Source organism: Oncorhynchus masou, chromosome 5, assembly GCF_036934945.1.
Source record: "Oncorhynchus masou masou isolate Uvic2021 chromosome 5, UVic_Omas_1.1, whole genome shotgun sequence".
NCBI lineage: Eukaryota > Metazoa > Chordata > Actinopteri > Salmoniformes > Salmonidae > Oncorhynchus > Oncorhynchus masou.
In genome coordinates, this window is record NC_088216.1 from 92,309,899 (window position 1) to 92,336,135 (window position 26,237).

The 26,237-nt window shown below is 44.2% G+C and overlaps 1 protein-coding gene across 1 annotated transcript in view; it reads left to right on the top strand.

Moving 5' to 3' along the window:
* LOC135540448 (lysine-specific demethylase phf2-like) overlaps positions 1 to 26,237 on the top strand; it is a 226,971-nt gene that overhangs the window by 138,928 nt on the left and 61,806 nt on the right. Inside the window, exon 15 of the mRNA XM_064967078.1 lies at positions 18,298 to 18,416. Within this exon, the coding sequence (XP_064823150.1) occupies positions 18,298 to 18,416 (119 nt within the window). The remainder of the gene's footprint in view (positions 1 to 18,297; positions 18,417 to 26,237) is intronic.

The following is a 26,237-nucleotide window of genomic DNA, read 5'->3' on the forward strand; positions in this document are numbered from 1 at the left end:
GTTTCAGTTAGATAAGGAACAGTTTCAGTTAGGTAAGGAACAGTTTCAGTTAGGCAAGGAACAGTTTCAGTCAGGTAAGGAACAGTTTCAGTTAGGCAAGGAACAGTTTCAGTTAGACAAGGAACAGTTTCAGTTAGATAAGGAACGGAACAGTTTCAGCTAGATAAGGAACAGTTTCAGTTAGGTAAGGAACAGTTTCAGTCAGGTAAGGAACAGTTTCAGTTAGGCAAGGAACAGTTTCAGTCAGGTAAGGAACAGTTTCAGTTAGGCAGGGAACAGTTTCAGTTAGGTAAGGAACAGTTTCAGTTAGGCAAGGAACGGAACAGTTTCAGTTAGGTAAGGAACAGTTTCAGTTAGGTAAGGAACAGTTTCAGTTAGGTAAGGAACAGTTTCAGTTAGACAATGAACAGTTTCAGTTAGGCAAGGAACAGTTTCAGTTAGGCAAGGAACAGTTTCAGTTAGGTAAGGTACAGAACAGTTTCAGTTAGGTAAGGAACAGTTTCAGTTATGTAAGGAACATAACAGTTTCAGTTAGGTAAGGAACAGTTTCAGTTAGGTAAGGTACAGAACAGTTTCAGTTAGGTAAGGAACAGTTTCAGTTATGTAAGGAACAGTTTCAGTTATGTAAGGAACATAACAGTTTCAGTTATGTAAGGAACATAACAGTTTCAGTTAGGTAAGGAACATAACAGTTTCAGTTAGGTAAGGTACAGTTTCAGTTAGGTAAGGTACAGCTTCAGTTAGGCAAGGAACAGTTTCAGTTAGGTAAGGGACAGTTTCAGTTAGGCAAGGAACAGTTTCAGTTAGGTAAGGGACAGTTTCAGTTAGGCAATGAACAGTTTCAGTTAGTCAAGGAACAGTTTCAGTTAGGCAATGAACAGTTTCAGTTAGACAAGGAACAGTTTCAGTTAGACAAGGAACAGTTTCAGTTAGGCAAGGAACAGTTTCAGTCAGGTAAGGAACAGTTTCAGTCAGGTAAGGAACAGTTTCAGTTAGGCAAGGAACAGTTTCAGTTAGACAAGGAACTGTTTCAGTTAGGCAAGGAACAGTTTCAGTTAGGTAAGGAACAGTTTCAGTTAGGCAAGGAACGGAACAGTTTCAGTTAGGTAAGGAACGGTTTCAGTTAGGTAAGGAACAGTTTCAGTTAGGTAAGGAACAGTTTCAGTTAGGCAAGGAACAGTTTCAGTTAGACAAGGAACAGTTTCAGTTAGGTAAGGTACAGAACAGTTTCAGTTATGTAAGGAACATAACAGTTTCAGTTAGGTAAGGTACAGAACAGTTTCAGTTAGGTAAGGAACAGTTTCAGTTAGGTAAGGTACAGAACAGTTTCAGTTAGGTAAGGAACAGTTTCAGTTATGTAAGGAACATAACAGTTTCAGTTAGGTAAGGAACATAACAGTTTCAGTTAGGTAAGGTACAGTTTCAGTTAGGTAAGGTACAGTTTCAGTTAGGCAAGGAACAGTTTCAGTTAGGTAAGGAACAGAACAGTTTCAGTTAGGTAAGGAACAGTTTCAGTTAGGTAAGGAACAGTTTCAGTTAGGTAAGGAACAGTTTGTTAGGCAAGGAACGGAACAGTTTCAGTTAGGTAAGGAACAGTTTCAGTTAGGCAAGGAACAGTTTCAGTTAGGCAAGGGACAGTTTCAGTTAGGCAATGAACAGTTTCAGTTAGGCAAGGAACAGTTTCAGTTAGGCAATGAACAGTTTCAGTTAGGCAAGGAACAGTTTCAGTTAGGCAAGGAACAGTTTCAGTTAGGCAAGGAACAGTTTCAGTTAGGTAAGGAACATAACAGTTTCAGTTAGGTAAGGAACATAACAGTTTCAGTTAGGTAAGGAACATAACAGTTTCAGTTAGGTGAGGTACAGTACAGAACAGTTTCAGTTAGGTAAGGTACAGTACAGAACAGTTTCAGTTAGGTAAGGAACAGAACAGTTTCATTTAGTTAAGGAACAGTACAGTTTCATTTAGTTAAGGAACAGTACAGTTTCAGTCGGGTAAGGTACAGAACAGTTTCAGTCGGGTAAGGAACAGAACAGTTTCAGTCGGGTAAGGAACAGAACAGTTTAAGTTGTGTAAGGAACAGAACAGTTTCAGTCGGGTAAGGTACAGAACAGTTTCAGTCGGGTAAGGTACAGAACAGTTTCAGTCGGGTAAGGTACAGAACAGTTTCAGTCGGGTAAGGTACAGAACAGTTTCAGTCGGGTAAGGTACAGAACAGTTTCAGTTATGCAAGGAACAGAACAGTTTCAGTGAGGCATGGAACAGAACAGTTTCAGTTAGACAAGGAACAGTTTCAGTTAGACAAGGAACAGTTTCAGTTAGGCAAGGAACAGTTTCAGTTAGGCAAGGAACAGTTTCATTTAGGCAAGGAACAGTTTCAGTTAGGTACGGAACAGTTTCAGTTAGGTACGGAACAGTTTCAGTTAGGTAAGGTGCAGAACAGTTTGAGCTAGGTAAGGTACAGAACAGTTTCAGTTTGGTAAGGAACAGTTTCAGTTAGGTAAGGAACAGTTTCAGTCAGGTAAGGAACAGTTTCAGTTAGGTAAGGAACAGTTTCAGTTAGGTAAGGTACAGAACAGTTTCAGTTAGGTAAGGTACAGAACAGTTTCAGTTAGGTAAGGAACAGTTTCAGTTAGGTAAGGAACAGTTTCAGTTATGTAAGGAACAGAACAGTTTCAGTTAGGAACAGAACAGTTTCAGTTAGGAACAGAACAGTTTCAGTTAGGAACAGAACAGTTTCAGTTAGGTAAGGAACTGAACAGTTTCAGTTAGGTATGGAACAGTTTCAGTTAGGTAAGGAACATAACAGTTTCAGTTAGGTAAGGAACAGTTTCAGTTAGGTAAGGAACAGAACAGTTTCAGTTAGGCAAGGAACATTTTCAGTTAGGTAAGTAACAGTACAGTTTCAGTTAGGTAAGGTACAGAACAGTTTCAGTTAGGTAAGGAACAGTACAGTACAGTTTCAGTCGGGTAAGGAACAGAACAGTTTCAGTCGGGTAAGGAACAGAACAGTTTCAGTCGGGTAAGGTACAGAACAGTTTCAGTCGGGTAAGGTACAGAACAGTTTCAGTCGGGTAAGGAACAGAACAGTTTCAGTCGGGTAAGGTACAGAACAGTTTCAGTCGGGTAAGGTACAGAACAGTTTCAGCTAGGTAAGGTACAGAACAGTTTCAGTCGGGTAAGGTACAGAACAGTTTCAGCTAGGTAAGGTACAGAACAGTTTCAGCTAGGTAAGGTACAGAACAGTTTCAGTCGGGTAAGGTACAGAACAGTTTCAGTCGGGTAAGGTACAGAACAGTTTCAGTCGGGTAAGGTACAGAACAGTTTCAGTCGGGTAAGGTACAGAACAGTTTCAGCTAGGTAAGGTACAGAACAGTTTCAGTTGGGTAAGGTACAGAACAGTTTCAGCTAGGTAAGGAACAGAACAGTTTCAGCTAGGTAAGGTACAGAACAGTTTCAGTCGGGTAAGGTACAGAACAGTTTCAGCTAGGTAAGGTACAGAACAGTTTCAGCTAGGTAAGGTACAGAACAGTTTCAGTCGGGTAAGGTACAGAACAGTTTCAGTTGGGTAAGGTACAGAACAGTTTCAGTTGGGTAAGGAACAGAACATTTAGAGTTGTAAATATAAGGGAAGCTGCAGACCAAAAATATAAAGAAGTTAATTTAGGTAAGATGGAGAATAGTAACGGCTAATATAACATACAGAATATGAAAGGTTAATATAATGTACGTTTCAGAATAGTTTGAGTCGAGGCTGTCTAGGCATGCTTTAAAAACACCAATGTAGACATGATAATGATTCTTCAACAGAAAGAGAAAGCAGATTCAAGCTTTTTAAAACAAGTATGTAAGTGGTTCTGTTCAATTAAAGCTGAGATGCTGAGGTCCAACAGAAAAATGTATTTAACTCACTATAGATCAGCTAAACAAACAGGCTGAACTGTTTTGAGCTTCTAGAACCTGGGCCCCGCCAACAGGCTGAACTGTTTTGAGCTTCTAATCTCGTTGAATAGATTGGTGTGCTTTGCCAATGATAAAGTGTTGAGGGATGATCAGGGTAGATATGTGATGGGGCCAGTAGAAAACGTTTCTGAACCTGTATGTACCAAATAAAGACAACCCAGTGTTCTTCAAAAGATATCACAACTGTTATTGTTGGCAGGGACCTGGTGACCATGATGAATGATCTTGAATCTAAAGTCCTGGTTGCCATGATAAATTATCTAGAATCTAAAGTCCTGGTTGCCATGATAAATGATCTAGAATCTAAAGCCCTGGCTGTCATGATGAATGAACTAGAATCTAAAGCCCTGTCTGTCATGATGAATGATCTAGAATCTAAAGCCCTGGCTGCCATGTTGAATTATCTAGAATCTTAAACCCTTGCTGTCATAATGATCTATAATCTAAAGTCCTGGTTGCCATGATAAATGATCTAGAATCTAAAGCCCTGGCTGTCATGATGAATGAACTAGAATCTAAAGCAATGGCTGCCATGTTGAATTATCTAGAATCTTAAACCCTTGCTGTCATAATGATCTAGAATCTAAAGCCCTGGCTGTCATGATGAATGATCTTGAATCTAAATCCCTGGCTGCCATGATGAATGATCTTGAATCTGAAGTCCTGGTTGCCATGATGAATGAACTAGAATCTAATGTCCTGGTTATAAAATATATCACTAGCCACTTTAAACAATGCTACCTAATATAATGTTTACATACCCTACATTATTCATCTCATATGTATACGTATATACTGTACTCTATATCATCTACTGCATCCTTATGTAATACATAATTTCCCATCAATTCCCATTATTAAAGTGGCTGGAGTTGAGTCAGTGTGTTGGCAGCAGCCACTCAATGTTAGTGGTTGCTGTTTAACAGTCTGATGGCCTTGAGATAGAAGCTGTTTTTCAGTCTCTCGGTCCCAGCTTTGATGCACCTGTACTGACCTCGCCTTCTGGATGATAGCGGGGTGAACAGTCAGTGGGTGTTGTCCTTGATGATCTTTATGGCCTTCCTGTAACATCGGGTGGTGTAGGTGTCCTGGAGGGCAGGTAGTTTGCCCCCGATGATGCGTTGTGCAGACCTCACTACCCTCTGGAGAGCCTTACGGTTTTGGGCGGAGCAGTTGCCGTACCAGGCGGTGATACAGTCCGCCAGGATGCTCTCGATTGTGCATCTGTAGAAGTTTGTGAGTGCTTTTGGTGACAAGCCGAATTTCTTCACCCTCCTGAGGTTGAAGAGGCGCTGCTGCGCCTTCTTCATGATGCTGTCTGTGTGAGTGGACCAATTCAGTTTGTCTGTGATGTGTATGCCGAGGAACTTAAAACCTACTACCCTCTCCACTACTGTTCCATCGATGTGGATAGGGGGTGTTCCCTCTGCTGTTTCCTGAAGTCCACAATCATCTCCTTAGTTTTGTTGACGTTGAGTGTGAGGTTATTTTCCTGACACCACACTCCGAGGGCCCTCACCTCCTCCCTGTAGGCCGTCTCGTCGTTGTTGGTAATCAAGCCTACCACTGTTGTGTCGTCCGCAAACTTGATGATTGAGTTGGGCGTGCGTGGCCACGCAGTCGTGGGTGAACAGGGAGTACAGGAGAGGGCTCAGAACGCACCCTTGTGGGGCCCCAGTGTTGAGGATCAGCGGGGTGGAGATGTTGTTGCCTACCCTCACCACCTGGGGGTGGCCCGTCAGGAAGTCCAGTACACAGTTGCACAGGGCGGGGTCGAGACCCAGGGTCTCGAGCTTGATGACGAGCTTGGAGGGTGCTATGGTGTTATGGTGTTAAATGCCGAGCTGTAGTCGATGAACAGCATTCTCACATATAGGTAATCCTTCCAACATAAAATAGGGAAATTCGCTTTGAACCTGTAACTTTATCAGACCACAGTCCAATATATCTCAAGATAAATCTAGGAATGGAGAAGAACTTTAAATATTGTAAGCTTGATGTTATCAAGACCTTTACGATTAAAGATCAAAACCATAAACAATAAAAAATGTGAACCCTTTTGTTTAACTTAAATCTCACTAAATTTTCAGAGGAAGAGGGGGCCTTAATGACACGGCCAGTTACAGAGAACCAGATTGAGTAAATGACACGGCCAGTTAGAGAGAACCAGATTGAGTAAATGACACGGCCAGTTAGAGAGAACCAGATTGAGTAAATGACACGGCCAGTTACAGAGAACCAGATTGAGTAAATGACACGGCCAGTTACAGAGAACCAGATTGAGTAAATGAGGGGTGAACAGGGAGTACAGGAGAGGGCTCAGAACGCACCCAGTGTAAATGCTGTTTTTCTTCCATTTTCAGTGTGGTCATCAAGATGTTTGCTCGTCTCGCTCCAATCACAGCTCCCATGAGCTCCAGGCGAGGCAGCATCCTTTTCTTAAGTGGGGCTACCCTGGACTTGGATGCAACTAGACTTGTTGTTTCCCTGTCTTGTGACTCACCTTGAAAGTAAGCTGCTGCACTGTAAGCCCTTTCACTTGCATCACAGAACACGTGTAGTTTCAGGGTTATTCTGTGGCCGCATGTCTGTTCTGTACCACCTTGGTATGGTGAGCTGGTGTAACTGGGGTAGTTCGGAACACCACTGTTGCCATTCTCGTGTCAGATCAGGTGGTAATTCTTCGTCCCAGCTGAGTCCCCTCTCCCACATTTCCTGGAACATGCACTTGATCCTGATGGTGAAGGGAGTTAAGAAACCAAGAGGGTCGAAGATACGTGCAGACGACTGCAGAACACTTCTCTTTGTGTTTCCTTTTGCTTTAGAATGCTCAGTAACGGCCTGAGGTCAAACACAAAGTCATCCGTTTCCGGCCTCCATACTAAACCTAAAACCTTCAGCACTAATCCTTGTGTTTCTAGCGTCAACGGGTGGTCAGTTGTCGTACTCTCCTCCCATTTTGTTTTCAATTCAGGAGAATTGGTCATCCATTTGCAGAGGTCCGTGCCTGCAATCAACAGCATTCGCTTTGCAGTTGTTGTCACAAGGTAAGCCTCTTCAACATTGCGTGAACTTGCAATGAAGTCATCTACGTAGAGTGACTCTCTCAGTATCTCTACAACTTCTGGTTGTTCTGTTTCATATTGTTTCAGGTGCTTCCTGATTGTAGCTGCCAGCAAAAATGGACTTGGGGAAGTTCCAAATACCACTCTTTTCATCCTCAGCACACGCAGCTCCTCTTCATTTTCTCCCCTTAGTGGGCCCTGTGAGCCATAGAAATCTCATGGCGTCTCTGTCTCTCTCTGCTAGGGATATCTGCAGGAAAGCTTTCTTGATGTCTGCCATGAATGCGATTTCATGTAGTCTGAACTTGAGCAGATCCGGATTCAGGTTCGGTCCTGTGAGTAGACAGTCATCTTCATGGGACGAGGCATCAAACACCACTCAGTTAGTTTTGTTGTCACCTTATCTTCTCGGAGTACTGCATGGTGAGGTAAGTAGTATTTTACGTTGTCTGCACTTGATGCGTTGTCCTTGGGCACGTCCTCTTCTACTACTTCATTGTATCTGCTGTACAACGTCACATCCTTCTTCAGTCTTTTCTTCAGACCTTCAAACCGTTTCTTGGCGATTCTATATTTGTCTTGGAGTTCTGGCATTTCTCGTTTCCATGGCAACTCCACATGGTATCACCCATCTTTGAAGGTGGTGGTTTCCTTGAACCTTTGTAGAGCCTCGTTTTCCTCTGGGTTCTGTGTTTTCTCGCTTAGAATACCCAGAGACTCAAGCTCACAGAATGCATGCAGTTGCTTGGAGACTAGTGTGTCTTCATCAAGTGAGATGAACATGCAGGTTGCCTCGGCGACACTTGACATGGACACGGGTCCTTGCACCAACCATCCAAAGGTGCTCTCTAAAGCAACTAGCGTCTCCGTCAGTCGCTCCACTCTGCCTGATACTATCTGTCAGTAGTGTCTGCTCCTATCAGGACAGAGAGTTCAGGATCATTGTCATCTCCTGGAAAGTCTGCGAGCTGCAGTCCCTTTCTACTGAGCTCATGCTGAATCTGTTCACCGGGAACCTTCATCACAGCTGTGCACACTTGTGGGGTTTCAATTGCCTCTCTCTATTCTCTGCTGTTTGTCCCAGACATTCTCCAAGATGACTTTCACTGTGTTGCGTTGGGACGTTGCTGGGGCAGAGGAGCCAAACGTGTGACGAGTGAGTGCCTCGTCTGATTACTGGTAGCTTCAAGCCCTTCACAAGGTTTTCATGTATGAAGCTTCTCTGACTGCCTCCATCTAGTAAGCAACGAGCTATCTTCCTGCCCGATGGGCCTTCTACCCATGCCTTTGCCGTTTGTAGCAACACAGTGTTCTGTCCATCTGGTTTCATCTTCACTGAATGGGGAATAACTGTGGAAACAACAGCATCTACAGAAACAGTAGGGGTTTGCACCTCACTCCTCTTACTTGTACACACCGCAATGTGATGTCTGCTTCCACATGACACATCTTTGACTTTACAGAATTTTGCTGTGTGTCTCTGTCCTAAGCATACAAAGCATCTTCCCATTTTCTTTAGTTTCTCTTTGCGTGTAGCAATATTGTAGTCAGTGCAGTTTTCTGATTTGTGGTCTGCACTGTCACAGAATAGACAGTGTTGTTCCTTCTGGCTGGCTGTATGCAGTGCTGCAGCAGAGGGCATGTTGGGTCTTTTTGTTTTCATTTCATTGGAGAAGCATGACTTGTTCCATGGTTTGCTCTCTTTCTGTTGGTTGCATTGTTCTTGTCATTTGTAGCGCTCTCTCTCTGCTCTGAACCTCTTTCTGTAGGAAACTGATAATCTCAGACACTTTCCATTCATCATCTACTCCCCTCTGATGACTATAGTCGAGCTATGTCCTCTGGAATCATCTGTAGTAAGATTGGGCATAGTAGGCTTCCATAGGTTTGACACTACACCCAGTGATTCCAAGCTCCTAATCTGAATTTCACATTCATCATATAGCTGCCTCAATGCATTTAGATCAGAGGATTTATTCACAGATGTGAGATTCAGCAGCTTTGACATATGAGCACTAATCACAAGGTCTTTCCTTCCAAATCTGCTCGAGTAGAGCGATTGCATCATCATAGTTACTGTCTGTTAACATTAGTCCTGCTACTGCCTTTGCAGCTGGTCCAGTGAGATTTGTTTTCAGGTAGATAAACTTCTCTTTATTACACAGTGAATCATTGTTGTGAATAGCAGTCTCATACTGGCTCCAAAACTCCTGCCTCATACTGACATCTCCATAGAATTTCGCAAATAATCAACTTTGGTAGCCTTACTGATTGTCTCTGTGATCTGTTTGAGTTAGCGTCACTCACCCAGGCTGGTAGTGGATTGACGTCCTGTTACTTCGTTATCACTCTTTGTGCACGGCTCTTCAGCATGATAATGCGTTCTTTGTAATCCTCCGTGCATGCAATCTCTGCCTCCAATCCGTCCAATGGCGTTAACTATTCAGTTCCACAATCGAGTTCAAACAAACTGTCCTCCTTAGTTGATAACAATTCCAACAATGTACTCAAGTGATCGGTAGCCGGATTTGACTGGGCTATTTCCACGTCAATCTGATTCAAAATCCGCATTGTTGCGCCTCGAATGGTACTCCGCTTTCGTCTCATTCTTTCTGCTTCATGCCGACGTTCCTCCTCAGCCATTTCAACCACTTCTTCGTCGCAGCGCATCTCCCGGGTTTCGGCACCAAATTTTAGATTTGCTAACTTCAAAGTAATGACTCGGGACGTCGGGTTTGATATGAAAGCTTCTTTTAGTAATAATACTTGTGAACGTTACATTTAACAACTTTCGATACTACAGAGCAATGCAGGTAAGATGCTATCGGAAAATCAGCTCAAGGTCCTGGAGTGGCCTAGCCAGTCTCCAGATCTCAACCCCATAGAAAATATTTGGAGGGACTTGAAAGTCCGTGTTGCCCAGCAACAGCACCAAAACATCATCGCTCTAGAGGAGATTTGCATGGAGGAATGGGCCAAAATACCAGCAACAGTGTGTGAAAACCTTGAAGACTTACAGAAAACGTTTGACCTCTGTCATTGCCAACAAAGGGTATATGTATGTATTGAGAAACTTTTGTTATTGACCAAATACTTATTTTCCACCATAATTTGCAAATAAATTCATTAAAAAACGTGATTTTCTGGATTTTTTTTTTTCATTTTGTCTGTCATAGTTGAAGTGTACCTATGTATGATAAAAAGATGAGGCCTGTAATTTAAGTGAGAACTTGCACAATTGGTGGCTGACTAAATACTTTTTGCCCCACTGTATTACCCAGATTGCTCTTTCTATTTCATGCATTACCCATTCGAGTCCCTGTGTCTACATTGAAGATGTTGGATAAGCTTCTTTCTAAATTCAAGAGACCTAGAGTGAGACGCAAAGTTCTATTTTTACCCAAAGATAAAGATGGCCTGGGCTTACCCAATTAAAATATATATTTTGGGCCACGCAATTAAGCTTTGGTGGCTTGGATTAAACAAGATTTTGGGTCTATACAAATTGAGCAACATTCATGTCCAGAAATATACCGCTTCCTTTTAGGCCAATTGCATTGGAAGAAAGTTAGATGGAAGAATGAATGGATAAGATACTGCTGTCCATACCTTCAGAGTGTAAGAAAAACAGGAAATGCCAACTTCGCTCTCAAGGGCCATGAAAATGACTAGCGATGCCGACCTTAAGCTATCCATAATGGACAGAGGCTTTAGAAGATGGGCAGAAAAGGGAATAAACGAGTCAGGAGAAGGTTTTCTTGATTGAACACAGTTCTCTATTGAGGGAATTTGGTCAATACAAACACTCCAACATAATCAATGAAAATCTCCCAAGGAAAAAACATACATCTTCTCTAGATGAAACAGGAACACAATAGGATTATCTTTAAACTACAACAAAAGTCATGGGTTTATCACCTTCTTAATGGATAGCTCCCCTCTCTTGGTGGCCATCCTCCAGAGATAGGGGGAAAACTATCTGCTGGTTCCATTCTCTCTCTTATAGGGGAAAGAGAATGTCATTAGTACCGTCAGCTGTGCTTAATTGCCTCTGGTTATCTTGTCTCACATTCTTGGATCCGGCTCTGTGGATGACATGGAAAGAGAACGGTTGTAAAGCCAGAAACCATCTGGCTATTCTGTAATTGTTTCTCTTACCAGCCATCCACGTGAGGTGCGCATGGTCAGTAACTAATGCAAACCGCCGACCCAGTAGGTAGTACCAGAGATAACCGAGGGACGGGATCTGTTTGTCCTGGGAATGGAGGGAATACCCGACCAAAGTTCATAATCAGCTTGTCTAGGTGTCTTGACTGCTCCGGTAGGAGAGTTTGACCCCGGCGCACCTGTGGTAGAGCCTCCTCTTTTCCTTTGCCCTCCAGGGCCATCAAAGCCACCTCCTCTCTTCCATGGTACGTCTTAAACAGGTTTATGTGATAGAGTTGGATTTTCTTCCTCCTGTCAGGTTGCTTGATGAGGTAATTGACCGGTGAGACCCTTTTCATTACCTCGTAGGGGCCCCTCCACTGTGCCAGCAAGCGGTGTTCGGCCTTGGCAACGAGCACCATCACTTTCTCTCCCACGGTGAACTCACGGGTGTCGCATACTTATCATAGGCCCGGCCTTGGGTCCTTTGTGCCTTCTCCATATGCTCTTTTACTATGGGCCACACTGCCGACAGGCGGTCTCTCATCAGGGTAACGTGTTCTATTGTGGATCGAAAGGGGCATGGTTGGGTCTCCCAGGTCTTCTTGGCTAAATCAAATCAAATCAAATTTATTTATATAGCCCTTCGTACATCAGCTGATATCTCAAAGTGCTGTACAGAAACCCAGCCTAAAACCCCAAACAGCAAGCAATGCAGGTGTAGAAGCACGGTGGCTAGGAAAAACTCCCTAGAAAAGCCAAAACCTAGGAAGAAACCTAGAGAGGAACCAGGCTATGTGGGGTGGCCAGTCCTCTTCTGGCTGTGCCGGGTAGAGATTATAACAGAACATGGCCAAGATGTTCAAATGTTCATAAATGACCAGCATGGTCGAATAATAATAAGGCAGAACAGTTGAAACTGGAGCAGCAGCACGGCCAGGTGGACTGGGGACAGCAAGGAGTCATCATGTCAAGTAGTCCTGGGGCATGGTCCTAGGGCTCAGGTCAGTTGAAACTGGAGCAGCAGCACGGCCAGGTGGACTGGGGACAGCAAGGAGTCATCATGTCAGGTAGTCCTGGGGCATGGTCCTAGGGCTCAGGTCCTCCGAGAGAGAGAAGGAGAGAATTAGAGAACGCACACTTAGATTCACACAGGACACCGAATTGGACAGGAGAAGTACTCCAGATATAACAAACTGACCCCAGCCCCCGACACATAAACTACTGCAGCATAAATACTGGAGGCTGAGACAGGAGGGGTCAGGAGACACTGTGGCCCCACCCGAGGACACCCCCGGACAGGGCCAAACAGGAAGGATATAACCCCACCCACTTTGCCAAAGCACAGCCCCCACACCACTGGAGGGATATCTTCAACCACCAACTTACCATCCTGAGACAAAGCTGAGTATAGCCCGCAAAGATCTCCGCCACGGCACAACCCAAGGGGGGGCGCCAACCCAGACAGGATGACCACATCAGTGAATCAACCCACTCAGGTGACGCACCCCCTCCAGGGACGGCATGAGAGAGCCCCAGCAAGCCAGTGACTCAGCCCCTGTAATAGGGTTAGAGGCAGAGAATCCCAGTGGAAAGAGGGGAACCGGCCAGGCAGAGACAGCAAGGGTGGTTCGTTGCTCCAGAGCCTTTCCGTTCACCTTCCCACTCCTGGGCCAGACTACACTCAATCATATGACCCACTGAAGAGATGAGTCTTCAGTAAAGACTTAAAGGTTGAGACCGAGTTTGCGTCTCTGACATGGGTAGGCAGACCGTTCCATAAAAATGGAGCTCTATAGGAGAAAGCCCTGCCTCCAGCTGTTTGCTTAGAAATTCTAGGGACAATTAAGACGAGGATCCCTCGACAGGGTCTGCCATAGAGCAATTGAAACGGAGAGAATCCAGTGAATGCCTGGGGTACTTCTCGCAGGGCAAACATTAAGTTTGGGAGAAGCATGTCCCAGTTTTTCCCATCTCGGGACACCACTCTTCTCAACATGCTTTTAATCGTTTTGTTCAAGTGTTCACACAACCCGTCTGTTTGAGGGTGGAATATGCTTGTACGTATCTGTTGAACCTGATATAACCGACACAAGTCCTTCATCAACTGGGACATGAACGGGGTTTCCTAATCAGTTAAGATCGTCTTGGGAAGGCCCACCCGAGAGAGCATCATGAACAATTCCTTGGTAACTCCCTTTGACGACATGTTATGCAGGGGTATGACCTCTGGGAACTTGGTAGCGTAATCTACGGCCACTAGGATGACTCGTGTCCTCTGGCGGAGTTTGGGAGGGGTCCCACGACGACCATAGCTGTACATTCAAAGGGGGTCTCTATGATGGGTAGAGGAATCAAAGGGTTACGTAGGTGTGGCCGTGGAGCTGTACGCTGACGTTGATCACACGTCCTACAATACCTGGCAACATCCCGGGTGACACAGGGCCAATAGAATCTCTGCATGATTCTGTCGATAGTCTTGTCCCGTGCCAGGTGTCCTCCTAGGACGTGGGAATGGGCTAACTGTAGGACTGTATCCCTGTATGGTGTAGGCACCATTAGTAATTCCTGGTCTTCCCCCCTTTGTTACACGACCCAATATAAGAGACCCCGCCTGATTGCACAGTAAGGAAGAGGGGGCTCACCTGATCCATCGACGTTCCTCTCGTCGATCATCTTCACCTTCCTCATGGCCTCCCTTAGGTCTGGGTCTCTATGCTGCGAGATGCCGAACTGTCTCTTTAATTCCTGGGGCAGGTAGACCTCGGTAGAGGGGTGTGGAGGTTGTTCCCCATCCCCGCTAGTGGTGACCGAGGAGAATCCCTTCCAGGTTCCCTCCTCGGATGGAGCTTCAAAATATCCCTTAGCGCCTGGTTGCTCGTTCCTTCCTGCGTCGTGTATAACTCTTCGCTTGGGTACTTTCCCTGCCCTGACTGTACACCTTCCTTTCGGGGTGAGAATAGACCGATTCATGGTGGGGTAATAGTGGGTGTCTCAATGGATACAGGATACGGCTACTTTGTTTGGTAGCAGTGTTGCGGAGGTCACCATCCGCTCCTCTACTAACGTAACCATACTTCCCGAGTCGAGAATGGCTACCACATCTTGTCCTTCGACTCGAACCGGAATCTTTGGGGCTATCTCTGCTAACCAACAGTGTTGATCCTGCCCTCTCAAACCGGGGTGTGGGGATGGGCAGTGATGGACCATGGACTCGTCTTTGCTAGGACATTGTGGGGCATAATGGTCGGGAGACTGACATTTATAACACCGACCCTGCTGTGTGGTGGCTGACTCCTCCCACCTCAAGGGGGATTGGACGTTTTGGCGAGGACGCGCCGGGGTGAGTTGTGGTACGGGATTTGGAGAATCCTTCTGTTCCTCCTTGTCACTTTTTAACAACTCCCCTGTAGATCGATATATTTCCACCGCCTGGGCTATGTCGTCGGCTGACAACGGGTTGGCTTGACCCACAACCCTTTAACCTCTTGATACTCCCCGCCCCGGATCCGGGATCGTGAATAAAGCCTCAGGCTCATTAGCATAACGCAACGTTAACGATTTCTGAAAATCGCAAATAAAATGAAATTAATGCACCTGCTCTCAAGCTTAGCCTTTTCTTAACAACACTGTCATCTCAGATTTTCAAAATATGCTTTTGAACCATAGCAAATCACTAATTTGTGTAAGAGTATGCTAAGCTAGCTTAGCATTTTGAGTAGCATTTAGCACGGAACATTTTCACAAAAACCAGAACAAAATAAATAAAATCATTTACCTTTGAAGAGCTTCGGATGTTTTCAATGAGGAGACTCTCAGTTGCATAGCAAATGTTCAGTTTTTCCTGAAAGAATCTTTGTGTAGGAGAAATCGCTCCGTTTTGTACATCACATTTGGCTACTGAAACGAACCGAAAATTCAGTCACCAAAACGTCAAACTTTCTCCGAATTAACTCCATAATATCGACCGAAACATGGCAAACGTTGTTTAGAATCAATCCTCAAGTTGTTTTTTTCACATATCTCTTCATTGATATGCAGGTCGTGGAAGCCTGCTTTCCCCTCAGAATCGCATGGAAAAATAACAGCAGCTGAAAAAGACGCACCAATTTCGACGGAGGACACCGGGCGGACACCTGGAAAATGTAGTCTCTTATGGTCAATCTTCCAATGATATGCCTACAAATACATCACAATGCTGCAGACACCTTGGGGAAACGACAGAAAGGGCAGGCTCATTCCTCTCGCATTCACAGCCATATAAGGAGACAATGGAAAACGGAGCCTCAAAAATCCTGCTGGTTTCCTGGATGCCGTTTCATCTTGGTTTTGCCTGTAGCTCCCGTTCTAGGGCACCCACAGAGAATATCTTTGCAGTTCTGGAAACGTCAGAGTGTTTTCTTTCCAAAGCTATCAATTATATGCATAGTCGAGCATCTTTTTGTGACAAAATATTGCGCTTAAAACGGGCTCGTCTTTTTATCCAAAAATGAAATAGCGCCCCCATAGCATCAATAGGTTTTAAGTCACTGGGTAATTCCCTCAATATCTTGTCCACTACGAGGGTCTCTTACATGTCCTACTCCCTTTCCAGGTTCCAGCCACTGTTTCGTCAGTCGTAGTAGTGCGAAGATCTGGGCACGGACAGGTTGGTCAGCCGTATAGGTCCATTGATGGAACTTTACGGCTCTCTCTCTGACAGTCAGCTGGCACTGGGACAGGATCTCAGTTTTTTAGTCGCCGATCGTCCGCAGCTTTGCGGGAATCCATGTCAAAATAGGCTTCCTGGGCCACCCCGGTCAAAAGAGGGGCTAATATGCTCGCCCATTCTGTGGGCGGCCACTCTTCCAAGGTGCCTCGATATCATCCTCCTTGGAGAGACGAGGTAAGATGGTGTGAGCAGCCGCTCTTGGCTTAACTCTAGGTTTCTTCTCGCCGGCTCAGCTGTTGTTGCAGGAGTTCTATGGTTGTCTGCTGTGCCGTGATAAACTGTTGTAGTAGGACGTTGTCCATCGTTCTTGGATGGTTCCTCTGTGTCTACTAGAAGAATTTTGATTTACTCACTTATCCTTGTCACTCGTCCACCTAATGCCCGCATTCTCCACCAATGTGAGCAGAACCAAGTCATTTTGCGTCAAACAAGTGGAAAGGTGGAATAAACGAGTCAGGAGAAGGTTTTCTTGATTGAACACAGTTCTCTATTGAGGTAATTTGGTCAATACAAACACTCCAACATAATCAATGAAAATCTCCCAAGGAAAAAACATACATCTTCTCCAGATGAAACAGGAACACAATACAATTATCTTTAAACTACAACAAAAGTCATGGGTTTATCACCTTCTTAATGGATAGCTCCCCTCTCTTGGTGGCCATCCTCCAGAGATAGTTTTCCCCCCTATCTGCTGGTTCCATACTCTCTTTTGTAGGGGAAAGAGAATATGTCATTAGTACTGTCAGCTGTGCTTAATTGCCTTTGGTTACCTTGTTGGGCTACTATCTGTGAGCCCAGCCTGCCCTCTGGTGGTCCTTCCACAGTAAGGTGAAATAACATCCAAAAAGAGGTGGCTAAGTTATCTAAAAGGTTAGAGATGACCACATCTGAACACAAAGGAAAATGGGATCTAGAAATGAATGTGGTGATAGAAGATTAATCATCGGAGAGAATATGTGAAAGTAGTCAGCCCAGTGTGGAGGGAGTTTGCCTGGAGGGAGTTTGCCTGGAAAGGGAAGATTTCATACTTTAGAACAACTTTCTTGATATTGAAATTTGCTCCAAAAGCGTGAGCACTATGTTGGACTGTTAGTGTTAGTGATCTCACAGAAAATGTTTACAGTCAATTGGCACAAACCACAGCTTCCATCTAATTCACTCGACTCAGGGACTGAAACGTGTATGTAATGGAGAATATGACACCCAAGTTGCAACTAAAGATGGATACTTTTTTGTCAAGTGGACTCCCATCAGATTGTACATTGCCTGATATAATGTGGCATAATTCCCTTAATTGAATGACTCTGAAGTAAACTCCTGTAATTATTAGTGCTATTACTTTTTGTGGTCCTTTTAAGGATGTTTTAGAATTCTTCTTTATTGTGTTCGCTGGCTCTCTTCCAAAACAGAGCAGAATGCCAAGCATTGTTCACATGGTGTTCTGGAATGTATAGATAACTATTTTTTTGTAACGTAGCTTCAAAAAGTGTAACATTTGTGTCAAGTTGGCTGCATGTCCTTTGGGTGGTGGACCATTCTTGTTACACACTGGAAACTGTTGAGCGTTGAAAATCCCAGCAGCGTAGCAGTTCTTGACACAAACCGATGCACCTGGCACCTACTAGCATAACCTGTTCAAAGGCACTTAAATATTGTCTTGCCCATTCTCCCTCTGAATGGCACACACATACGCAATCCATGTCTCAATTGTCTCAAGGCTTATACATCCTTCTTTAACCTGTCTCCTCCCCTTCATCTACACTGATTGAAGTGGATTGAACAGGTGACATCAATAAGGAATTATAGATTTCACATGGATTCACCTGGTCGGGCTGTCATGGAAAGAGCAGGTGTTCCTAATGTTTAGCACACTCAGTGTATGCTTAGGTCATCACAGACCAGAAAACATATATACCAAGGTCATTTCAGAGTAGATCGATACTCATCGGGGTCATCTCATCAAGGTTATCTCATCAGGGTCATATCATCAGGGCCATCTTATCAGGGTCACCTTATCAGGGCCACCTCATCAGGGCCACCTCGTCAGGGCCACCTCGTCAGGGTCACCTCGTCAGGGCCATCTTATCAGGGTCACCTCATCAGGGTCACCTCATAGTAGATCATCTTCATCAGCCTTACCAGGATCAACACTGGGGCGGAGCCCAAATATTCCAATCATTCAGATTTGATTCCGTTTACTCTGATTTGATTAACCTTTTTGCTGATGTGAGTATTCGGTATATTATTTTAGCAGGCCTCAAATATTCTAACAGGAAATGTTGTAATGCTTTAATTGTATGGTCCTGTTAAATTGTTCTACACCCTGTTCTACACATTGTTCTACACCTTGTTGTCTGTCCTTCTGCCAGTGTATGACATAAAGTGATCTTTGTTGTTCATGTCCATTACAGAACAGTAAACCAGATTCCTTATTGAAGATGGAAACTGAAGTGCACAAGTTTGAGAGAACGCCACTGTCGGGCAACAAAGACAAGTTTGCCTTTTCAATGACACACAAGAAGTTACTAGGGTAAGCACTGTATACTGGAGCAATGTGGTTATCGTGTGTGTGTGTGTGTGTGTGATGCATCTGTCCTTGGAGAGAGTGAGACCTATCCATTGTTAAGGTGAATTCACATCCTTACAATCCTGTGAAGTGTTTTACTCAAAATTGCAGATTATAAACACAGTGGTGTTATAGTAACATGCTATATATGACATCAGAGCTTAATAAACACAGTGAGACTCTTCTCATGATTCATAAAGTACCTTCTAGTTGTAGACTCTTCTGAGTCATACATCTTCTAGTGGGAGACTTCTTTAAGTCATAAAGCACTTTCTTATTGAAGACCATTTTCTGAGTCATAAAGAACCTTCTAGTTGTAGACTCTTCTGAGTCATAAAACACCTTCTAAATGGAGACTGCTCTGAGTCATAAAGCACATTCTAGATGGAGACTGCTCTGAGTCACAAAGCATCTTCTAGTAGGAGACTTCTCTTGAGTCATAAAGCACATTCTAGTAGGAGACTGTTCTCTGAGTCATAAAGCACATTCTAGATGGAGACTGCTCTGAGTCACAAAGCACCTTCTAGATGGAGACTGCTCTGAGTCACAAAGCACCTTCTAGATGGAGACTGCTCTGAGTCATTAAGCACATTCTAGATGGAGACTGCTCTGAGTCACAAAGCACCTTCGAGATGGAGACTGCTCTGAGTCATAAAGCACCTTCTAGATGGAGACTGCTCTGAGTCATAAAGCACCTTCTAGATGGAGACTGCTCTGAGTCATAAAGCACCTTCTAGATGGAGACTGCTCTGAGTCATAAAGCACCTTCTAGATGGAGACTGCTCTGAGTCATAAAGCACCTTCTAGATGGAGACTCTTCGTGAGTCATAAAGCATCTTCTATCTGGAGACTGCTCTGAGTCATAAAGCATCTTCTAGTTGGAGACTCTTCTCTGATTCATAAAGCAACTTCTAGTAGGACTGTTCTGAGTCATAAAGCACATTCTAGTAGGAGACTGTTCTCTGAGTCATAAAGCACATTCTAGTAGTAGACGGTTCTCTGAGTCATAAAGCATCTTCAAGTAGGAGACTGTTCTCTGTCATAAAGCATCTTCTAGTAGGAGACTGTTCTCTGAGTCATAAAGCACATTCTAGTAGGAGACTGTTCTCTGAGTCATAAAGCACATTCTAGATGGAGACTGCTGTGAGTCACAAAGCACCTTCTAGATGGAGACTGCTCTGAGTCATAAAGCACCTTCTAGATGGAGACTGCTCTGAGTCACAAAGCACCTTCTAGATGGAGACTGCTCTGAGTCATAAAGCACCTTCTAGATGGAGACTGCTCTGAGTCATTAAGCACCTTCTAGATGGAGACTGCTCTGAGTCACAAAGCACCTTCTAGATGGAGACTGCTCTGAGTCACAAAGCACCTTCTAGATGGAGACTCTTTGTGAGTCATAAAACATCGTCTAGTGTGTAGACTTCTTTAAGTCATAAAGCATCTTCTAGATGGAGACTGTTCTCTGAGTCATAAAGCACATTCTAGTAGGAGACTGTTCTCTGAGTCATAAAGCACATTCTAGATGGAGACTGCTGTGAGTCACAAAGCACCTTCTAGATGGAGACTGCTCTGAGTCATAAAGCACCTTCTAGATGGAGACTGCTCTGAGTCATAAAGCACCTTCTAGATGGAGACTGCTCTGAGTCATTAAGCACCTTCTAGATGGAGACTGCTCTGAGTCATTAAGCACCTTCTAGATGGAGACTCTTCGTGAGTCATAAAACATCTTCTAGTGGGAGACTTCTTTAAGTCATAAAGGATCTTCTAGATGGAGACTGCTCTGAGTCATTAAGCACCTTCTAGATGGAGACTGCTCTGAGTCACAAAGCACCTTCTAGATGGAGACTGCTCTGAGTCACAAAGCACCTTCTAGATGGAGACTGCTCTGAGTCATTAAGCACCTTCTAGATGGAGACTCTTCGTGAGTCATAAAACATCTTCTAGTGGGAGACTTCTTTAAGTCATAAAGCATCTTCTAGATGGAGACTGTTCTCTGAATCATAAGCACATTCTAGTAGGAGACTGTTCTCTGAGTCATAAAGGATCTTCTAGTAGGAGACTGTTCTCTGAGTCATTAAGCACCTTCTAGATGGAGACTGCTCTGAGTCACAAAGCACCTTCTAGATGGAGACTGCTCTGAGTCATAAAGCACCTTCTAGATGGAGACTGCTCTGAGTCACAAAGCACCTTCTAGATGGAGACTGCTCTGAGTCATAAAGCACCTTCTAGATGGAGACTGCTCTGAGTCATAAAGCACCTTCTAGATGGAGACTGCTCTGAGTCATAAAGCACCTTCTAGATGGAGACTCTTCGTGAGTCATAAAACATCTTCTAGTGGGAGACTTCTTTAAGTCATAAAGCACCTTCTAGTTGGAGTCTATTTTGTGAGTCATAAAGCATCTTCTATCTGGAGACTGCGCTGAGTCATAAAGCATCTTCTTGTTGGAGACTCTTCTCTGATTCATAAAGCACCTTCTTGATGAAGACTCTTCTTTGAGTCATAAAGCATCTTCTAGTAGGCGACTGTTCTCTGAGTCATAAAGCACATTCTAGTAGGAGACTGTTCTCTGAGTCATAAAGCACCTTCTAGTAGGAGACGGTTCTCTGAGTCATAAAGCATCTTCTAGTAGGAGACTGTTCTCTGAGTCATAAAGCACCTTCTAGTAGGAGACTGTTCTGAGTCATAAAACACATTCTAGTAGGAGACTGTTCTCTGAGTCATAAAGCACATTCTAGTAGGAGACCGTTCTCTGAGTCATAAAGCATCTTCTAGTAGGAGACTGTTCTCTGAGTCATAAAGCACCTTCTAGTAGGAGACTGTTCTCTGAGTCATAAAGCACATTCTAGTAGGAGACTGTTCTCTGAGTCATAAAGCATCTTCTAGTAGGAGACTGTTCTCTGAGTCATAAAGCACCTTCTTGATGAAGACTCTTCTCTGAGTCATAAAGCACCTTCTTGATGAAGACTCTTCTTTGAGTCATAAAGCATCTTCTAGTAGGCGACAGTTCTCTGAGTCATAAAGCACATTCTAGTAGGAGACTGTTCTCTGAGTCATAAAGCATCTTCTAGTAGGCGACAGTTCTCTGAGTCATAAAGCACATTCTAGTAGGAGACTGTTCTCTGAGTCATAAAGCACATTCTAGTAGGAGACTGTTCTCTGAGTCATAAAGCACCTTCTAGTAGGAGGCTGTTCTCTGAGTCATAAAGCACCTTCTAGATGGAGACTGCTCTGAGTCATAAAGCACCTTCTAGATGGAGACTGCTCTGAGTCATAAAGCACCTTCTAGATGGAGACTGCTCTGAGTCACAAAGCACCTTCTAGATGGAGACTGCTCTGAGTCATAAAGCACCTTCTAGATGGAGACTCTTCGTGAGTCATAAAACATATTCTAGTGGGAGACTTCCTTAAGTCATAAAGCACCTTCTAGTTGGAGTCTATTTTGTGAGTCATAAAGCATCTTCTATCTGGAGACTGCTCTGAGTCATAAAGCATCTTCTAGTTGGAGACTCTTCTCTGATTCTTAAAGCAACTTCTAGTAGGACTGTTCTGAGTCATACAGCACATTCTAGTAGGAGACTTTCTCTGAGTCATAAAGCACCTTCTAGTAGGAGACGGTTCTCTGAGTCATAAAGGATCTTCTAGTAGGAGACTGTTCTCTGAGTCATTAAGCACCTTCTAGATGGAGACTGCTCTGAGTCACAAAGCACCTTCTAGATGGAGACTGCTCTGAGTCACTAAGCACCTTCTAGATGGAGACTGCTCGGAGTCACAAAGCACCTTCTAGATGGACTCTTCTCTGATTCATAAAGCAACTTCTAGTAGGAGACTGTTCTCAGTGTCATAAAGCACATTCTAGTAGGAGACTGTTCTCTGAGTCATAAAGCACATTCTAGTAGGAGACTGTTCTCTGAGTCATAAAGCATCTTCTAGTAGGATACTGTTCTCTGAGTCATAAAGCATCTTCTAGTAGGAGACTGTTCTCTGAGTCATAAAGCACCTTCTAGTAGGAGACTGTTCTCTGAGTAATAAAGCACATTCTCGTAGGAGACTGTTGTCTGAGTCATAAAGCACCTTCTTGATGAAGACTCTTCTTTGAGTCATAAAGCATCTTCTAGTAGGCGACTGTTCTCTGAGTCATAAAGCACATTCTAGTAGGAGACTGTTCTTTGAGTCATAAAGCATCTTCTAGTAATCAAATCAAATCAAATCAAATTTATTTATATAGCCCTTCGTACATCAGCTGATATCTCAAAGTGCTGTACAGAAACCCAGCCTAAAACCCCAAACAGCAAGCAATGCAGGTGTAGAAGCACGGTGGCTAGGAAAAACTCCCTAGAAAAGCCAAAACCTAGGAAGAAACCTAGAGAGGAACCAGGCTATGTGGGGTGGCCAGTCCTCTTCTGGCTGTGCCGGGTAGATATTATAACAGAACATGGCCAAGATGTTCAAATGTTCATAAATGATCAGCATGGTCGAATAATAATAAGGCAGAACAGTTGAAACTGGAGCAGCAGCACGGCCAGGTGGACTGGGGACAGCAAGGAGTCATCATGTCAAGTAGTCCTGGGGCATGGTCCTAGGGCTCAGGTCAGTTGAAACTGGAGCAGCAGCACGGCCAGGTGGACTGGGGACAGCAAGGAGTCATCATGTCAGGTAGTCCTGGGGCATGGTCCTAGGGCTCAGGTCCTCCGAGAGAGAGAAGGAGAGAATTAGAGAACGCACACTTAGATTCACACAGGACACCGAATTGGACAGGAGAAGTACTCCAGATATAACAAACTGACCCCAGCCCCCCGACACATAAACTACTGCAGCATAAATACTGGAGGCTGAGACAGGAGGGGTCAGGAGACACTGTGGCCCCACCCGAGGACACCCCCGGACAGGGCCAAACAGGAAGGATATAACCCCACCCACTTTGCCAAAGCACAGCCCCCACACCACTGGAGGGATATCTTCAACCACCAACTTACCATCCTGAGACAAAGCTGAGTATAGCCCGCAAAGATCTCCGCCACGGCACAACCCAAGGGGGCGCCAACCCAGACAGGATGACCACATCAGTGAATCAACCCACTCAGGTGACGCACCCCCTCCAGGGACGGCATGAGAGAGCCCCAGCAAGCCAGTGACTCAGCCCCGTAATAGGGTTAGAGGCAGAGAATCCCAGTGGAAAGAGGGGAACCGGCCAGGCAGAGACAGCAAGGGTGGTTCGTTGCTCCAGAGCCTTTCCGTTCACCTTCCCACTCCTGGGCCAGACTACACTCAATCATATGACCCACTGAAGAGATGAGTCTTCAGTAAAGACTTAAAGGTTGAGACCGAGTTTGCGTCTCTGACATGGGTAGGCAGACCGTTCCATAAAAATGGAGCTCTATAGGAGAAAGCCCTGCCTCCAGCTGTTTGCTTAGAAATTCTAGGGACAATTAGGAGGCCTGCGTCTTGTGACCGTAGCGTACGTGTAGGTATGTACGGCAGGACCAAATCAGAGAGATAGGTAGGAGCAAGCCCATGCAATGCTTTGTAGGTTAGCAGTAAAACCTTGAAATCAGCCCTTGCTTTGACAGGAAGCCAGTGTAGGGAGGCTAGCACTGGAGTAATATGATCAAATTTTTTGGTTCTAGTCAGGATTCTAGCAGCCGTATTTAGCACTAACTGAAGTTTATTTAGTGCTTTATCCGGGTAGCCGGAAAGTAGAGCATTGCAGTAGTCTAACCTAGAAGTGACAGGAGACTGTTCTCTGAGTCACAAAGCACCTTCTAGATGGAGACTCTTCTCTGATTCATAAAGCACATTCTAGTAGGAGACTGTTCTCTGAGTCATAAAGCACATTCTAGTAGGAGACTGTTCTCTGAGTCAAAAAGCACCTTCTAGTAGGAGACTGTTCTCTGAGTCATAAAGCACATTCTAGTAGGAGACTGTTCTCTGAGTCATAAAGCACATTCTAGTAGGAGACTGTTCTCTGAGTCATAAAGCATCTTCTAGTAGGAGACTGTTCTCTGAGTCACAAAGCACCTTCTAGATGGACTCTTCTCTGATTCATAAAGCAACTTCTAGTAGGAGACTGTTCTCAGTGTCATAAAGCACATTCTAGTGGGAGACTGTTCTCTGAGTCAAAAAGCACCTTCTAGTAGGAGACTGTTCTCTGAGTCATAAAGCACATTCTAGTAGGAGACTGTTCTCTGAGTCATAAAGCATCTTCTAGTAGGAGACTGTTCTCTGAGTCATAAAGCATCTTCTAGTAGGAGACTGTTCTCTGAGTCATAAAGCACCTTCTAGTAGGAGACTGTTCTGAGTCATAAAACACATTCTAGTAGGAGACTGTTCTCTGAGTCATAAAGCACATTCTAGTAGGAGACCGTTCTCTGAGTCATAAAGCAGCTTCTAGTAGGAGACTGTTCTCTGAGTCATAAAGCACCTTCTAGTAGGAGACTGTTCTCTGAGTCATAAAGCACATTCTAGTAGGAGACTGTTCTCTGAGTCATAAAGCACCTTCTAGTAGGAGACTGTTCTCTGAGTAATAAAGCACATTCTCGTAGGAGACTGTTCTCTGAGTCATAAAGCACCTTCTTGATGAAGACTCTTCTCTGAGTCATAAAGCACCTTCTTGATGAAGACTCTTCTTTGAGTCATAAAGCATCTTCTAGTAGGTGACTGTTCTCTGAGTCATAAAGCACATTCTAGTAGGAGACTGTTCTTTGAGTCATAAAGCATCTTCTAGTAGGAGACTGTTCTCTGAGTCATAAAGCACATTCTAGATGGAGACTCTTTGTGAGTCATAAAGCATCTTCTAGTAGGAGACTGTTCTCAGTGTCATAAAGCACATTCTAGTAGGAGACTGTTCTCTGAGTCATAAAGCACCTTCTAGTAGGAGGCTGTTCTCTGAGTCATAAAGCACCTTCTAGTAGGAGACTGTTCTCTGAGTCATAAAGCACATTCTAGTAGGAGACTGTTCTCTGAGTCATAAAGCATCTTCTAGTAGGAGACTGTTCTCTGAGTCATAAAGCACATTCTAGTAGGAGACTGTTCTCTGAGTCATAAAGCATCTTCTAGTAGGAGACTGTTCTCTGAGTCATAAAGCATCTTCTAGTAGGAGACTGTTCTCTGAGTCATAAAGCACCTTCTAGTAGGAGACTGTTCTGAGTCATAAAACACATTCTAGTAGGAGACTGTTCTCTGAGTCATAAAGCACATTCTAGTAGGAGACCGTTCTCTGAGTCATAAAGCAGCTTCTAGTAGGAGACTGTTCTCTGAGTCATAAAGCACCTTCTTGATGAAGACTCTTCTTTGAGTCATAAAGCATCTTCTAGTAGGAGACTGTTTTCTGAGTCATAAAGCACATTCTAGTAGGAGACTGTTCTCTGAGTCATAAAGCACATTCTAGATGGAGACTCTTCGTGAGTCATAAAGCATCTTCTAGTAGGAGACTGTTCTCAGTGTCATAAAGCACATTCTAGTAGGAGACTGTTCTCTGAGTCATAAAGCACATTCTAGTAGGAGACTGTTCTCTGAGTCATAAAGCAGCTTCTAGTAGGAGACTGTTCTCTGAGTCATAAAGCACCTTCTTGATGAAGACTCTTCTTTGAGTCATAAAGCATCTTCTAGTAGGAGACTGTTCTCTGAGTCATAAAACATCTTCTAGTAGGAGACTGTTCTCTGAGTCATAAAGCACCTTCTAGTAGGAGACTGTTCTGAGTCATGAAACACATTCTAGTAGGAGACTGTTCTCTGAGTCATAAAGCACATTCTAGTAGGAGACTGTTCTCTGAGTCAAAAAGCATCTT